The sequence below is a fragment of the Morone saxatilis genome, unplaced genomic scaffold, assembly GCF_004916995.1.
Source record: "Morone saxatilis isolate NCDOM2014 unplaced genomic scaffold, NCSU_SB_2.0 Contig12, whole genome shotgun sequence".
Classification (NCBI taxonomy): domain Eukaryota; kingdom Metazoa; phylum Chordata; class Actinopteri; family Moronidae; genus Morone; species Morone saxatilis.
This window is the reverse complement of record NW_023339674.1, coordinates 5472801-5477106: the sequence shown is the minus strand read 5'-3', so window position 1 is coordinate 5477106 and position 4306 is coordinate 5472801. Positions and strand designations below refer to the sequence as shown.

General features: G+C 41.6%; 1 protein-coding gene across 1 annotated transcript in view; it reads right to left on the bottom strand.

Annotated features, from left to right (window-relative positions):
- Nucleotides 1-4283, bottom strand: part of LOC118321827 (glypican-1-like) — a 43033-nt gene extending 38750 nt beyond the window's left edge. Inside the window, exons 1-2 of the mRNA XM_035653347.1 lie at nucleotides 2606-4283; nucleotides 824-1339 (exon numbers count right to left, since the gene is read on the bottom strand). Of these exons, the coding sequence (XP_035509240.1) occupies nucleotides 824-974 (151 nt within the window). The 5' untranslated portion in view covers nucleotides 975-1339; nucleotides 2606-4283. The remainder of the gene's footprint in view (nucleotides 1-823; nucleotides 1340-2605) is intronic.
- Between the last annotated feature and the right edge of the window lie 23 nt (nucleotides 4284-4306).

Below are 4306 nucleotides of genomic sequence, written 5' to 3'. Positions count from 1 at the left end.
ACACACACACACACCTGCAGTCCAGAGCAGAGCAGACAATGAAAAAATGCCCCAGAACACATTGCTGCTATTCAGAATGGAGTTACAGCAAACACGAGCAGAAAGCAAATCTATATGTCCCCTCTGTAGTTTATAATAAAAGCTTTTCACACCTGCAGCACAAACCTCAACAAACAATCATAAATGCCCTGAATACACCATAATAGCTCCACAAGACACATGGCTGACACCCACCTGCAATCCTGCCCTCAGTAGACAATGAAAATGCCCCAGAAAGGACTATAATACAGAGGGTCTATAGACTGGGAAACACTTGAGTTAGGATGGGTGCATTGCTCGGTGAGGGAAGTGGAAAACACGAGCATATAGAGAAGGTGGAATATTGCACAATAAGACACATAAACTGAGATTTAGCCTAATACAAACACGCCTGCCTTTTGGAACAACAAAACAAGTCAATGCAACTTAAAATTTGGCTAAACCAGCTTTAAGTGCAGGTTTCTTAACATTTAAACCAATCACAGTGCACAAACCAGGCATCCTTCTGAAGAAGAGTCTTTGGATATTTTAAATTAATAATGAAATAGACAATACACACACTGTAAATCATTATATACTGTTGCCCACAGAATAAGGCGATGGGAAGAAAAGTCATTATTGAGACCTACCACCATAGCCTTTATAACATATAACATAAGATATTTGAGCCAGTTATTTCATATTTCATGTAAATCATAACCATAAAAAAATGACTTAAGGCTAATAAGTGCTGTGAAGTTCATGCAATTGTGATCTTTTAATATTTTTTTTTGCCAAAACTCACCAGAGATTTCGGTCTGGGGTACCCCTGACAGAGTGAACCCTTTCCCAGTGTAGAACTGCCGCAGGTCGGTGCAGCTCCTGTCCGCCCCGGCCACCGGGCCCGGTGCTGCAGACAGACACACCAACACACAGAGAAGCACCGGGAGCCGCATCTTCTGAAGTGTAGTCCCTTTTCTTTCAATAAGTCAGACAATCCTGAATATTTCTGGTCCGAGTGAATCAAACTCTCCCAGAAGATAACTGTCTTCTGTGTTTTGTTGCGTTTAAAAAAAAAAATATTTGGGAGAGTTTTCTTGTAAGAGAGTCTGTGAGCTGAAGCAGTGTTCACCCGGTCAAACTGCACAGAGAGCTCCGGTTAACTACACCGACCACCAGGCGACAAAAGAAGGCACCCGCGGCGGGCAGTGCTGAGTGTTTCTGCGGGAGAAGAGAGCTGCGACTCGCGGCTGTAGGTGTCAGGTACACCCCGCTCCTCCTCCTCCTCCTCCTCCTCTTCTTCAGCGCTGCTGGCCGCGAGCTGCAGAGATGTCAGAGACAAAAGAGAGAGAGAGAGAGAGAGAAAGAGAGAGAGTGTGTGTGTGTGTGCGAGAGAGAGAGAGGGAGGGAGGGCGAGAGAGAGAGAGAGCAGGTGTCGCTCAGTTAAAGCCGGTGCAGATCACGCTCACACTATCGGTTCATGATTATGGAAATCAGCCGGTTTAAAGGCAACAAAGGAGCAAGAATCAGTTATTTTAAATGAGGTTTCAGACTGCAGGAGAACTGTCCCGTGAATCCCCATGTTTCCAGGCTTTTGGGACAATGAAATGTGTGTTGGAGGGAGTGTGCTGAAGTGTGTTGATGCTCGCTCTTTCCCTCTCTCTTTGTGTGTGTGAATCTGAGTGTGTGTCTGCTGCTTTCAGGGACCAGGGGCTCAACAGCGCCACCTGCAGGTCCCCGACAGTAGGAGAAAGCGTAGAAGAATGGTAATCCAGGGGTTCCCCTACAAAACGGTACAGTATTTATTCTCATTAATTAAGAGTGACAGTGTACACAATGAGAGACTGTATTGGTTTCATTATCCTCAACATGAAGGCTTTAAATGGTAATAAATCACAGATAATGAAATCAAGTCCATGTTTTGAATCCTAAATATCTTTGGTATTCTTTGCATGAATAAGTTTGCCAACAACTAGTCTGCAGTCAGAACTCAAATGTGTCCAAATGTAAGAAATATGAATAGAAAATAATCAGAAAAACCTGCTGATTATTTGCATAAATTAGATAGATTTAAAAAATACAGCACGCTGTGTTGACCTTAAAATCAGGAGAAGCTCAAAAATAATTTGTCTCTTTTGTTCCGTTAGACACGCATTTTCTTTCAATTACAATATATATATAATATCCTTTTTTTAAAAAGAGCATCTTCAAAAGAAAAGGTGGGGAAATCATTTAAGCACTGCAACTGAATAAAATCAGGCAAATGAAAGGAATGAAAGAGAATAAAATATGATGAAAAGAATGAATAAACTAAATATATAATATATATATCGCTCTACTTTACTTGCTTTACTTTATGGGCACCATCAATAAAAGTCTTTTTCAAAAGATAAGTTTCGAGACAATTTAAAAGATGTTAGTGATTCTTTAAGCCTCAGATTGTCAGTTTCAAAGCAACACTTAAACAAAGCAACACTTCAGGTCAGGATCTGAAGATCATGGATACATCTTCCTCTGCAACTAAATACAAGAAATTTGTCGTGCAAATGAAAGAAAAGAGCCTTCGTGAAAACAAAACCTGACTCACACAAACACACACACAAAGCTGTAGACACGCCATGTATCCCTGCAGGCAGGTCTGCGGCTGGTAGGGATTCAGAGCCTTCCCCCCCGGCTCCATTTGGCAGGGTTGGTGGACGTGACCGATGAGCTGTCAAACGCTGTCCAATCTTCCCGTCCTACATCCTCCCCAGCAGCAGTGCCGGGTCCAAAGGCTGGCCAGGAAAGGTCACAGGCAGCCCTGAAATCTGACTCAGAAATGCAGCTTAAATTAAATCCAATTGTAGGTGAAATTAGAATCACAAATGGTTTAAATATGCTGTAATTACTTTTAAATTGGATGTGGCAGAAAGGAGTGAAGGTAACAGTGTAAGTACTGTTAATGCTGCACAGGTCAGACTCAGGGTTAAGACATGCTAATTAATAATAATGCATGCTGTACATTAGCAGATAATAAGAAGATTAAAAACTCCATGTACTGTACCTCAGGCTCTGTTCTTTCTAACAATATTCTTGTCAGAAACTCTGAATACTGTTTGATTTTGAGGAACCATAATGCTGTACGCTCAACGTCTATTGCATGTCTGTCCGTCCTGGGAGAGGGAATCTTCCTCTGTGGCTTTCCTGAAATTTCTTCCACGTTTTCCCTGTTAAAAAGGGTTTTTTGGGGAGTTCATACTTACCCAAATCAAAGGGGCTAAGGACAGAGGGTGCTGAATGTTGTATAGATTGTAAAGCCCCCTGAGGCAAATTGTGATTTGTGATTTGGGGTTTTGACTTGATTAATTAAAACACCACTGTTCCTTCACAAAACATACATGACCAGTTCATGGAAAGTCCCATCACCCAGGACTCCAAAACTGAAACATTTTATGGTCAGATGTATGCAGACGCCTTTGTCAGGGACTGTTTTTCATGGTTTGGAAAAGGCCTTTATAGTTCAATTTAATGCAACATCATACTGTATTATGACAACATGGTGTAACCAACTTTGTGGCAACAGTTTGGGGAAGTTCCTTTTGCGTATAAATATGACAGTGCTCTGATGCACAAAGTCCGATTCATAAAGAAATGTTTTTTTTTGTGTGGAAGAACTTGACCTCAACCACATCCAACACCTTTGGGAAGCATGCAAAGCCAGGCCTTATCAGCAAACATCAGCATAAAGGCTCTTTTTGCAAATCCCTGCAAAAAAGGCAACAAAATCTTGCGGAGATTAAGAGTGGAAGATGTTACAGCGAGATATTAAGAACCAGGGTTTAAAGATAAGATGCTTAACAACAACATATGGGTGTACTGTAAGGTGTCTAAGGAGTAGCCTAGGAGTTAGGGCACTCACCATAAACAGCAACGTCCCCGGTTTGACTCCTGCTGGAGCCTTTTGTTGCGTGTAATCTCCCATCTCTTTTTCCCCTAATTTCCTGTTATCTCACTGCTGTTGACTTGGAAATGAAGCCGTGTAATTTTGGACATGCAGTGTACACTGAACCCAATAAAACGATTCAAGAATTGCAAAACCCTCGCTGTTGGGGTGTATGCTGTCATGAACCGGCTCCAGACAAAACAAGGGAGACCACACAGATAATTCATGAACTTTTGATCAATATTAAACTATATAAGTACAGAAATATGTAAATCATGAGTGTATGGATGTAAGCTAGTGTGCTGAAGGAAATAAAAGTCATACAAACCCAGAACACAACCAAACCAAAAACCTGCTGGCTGGGAG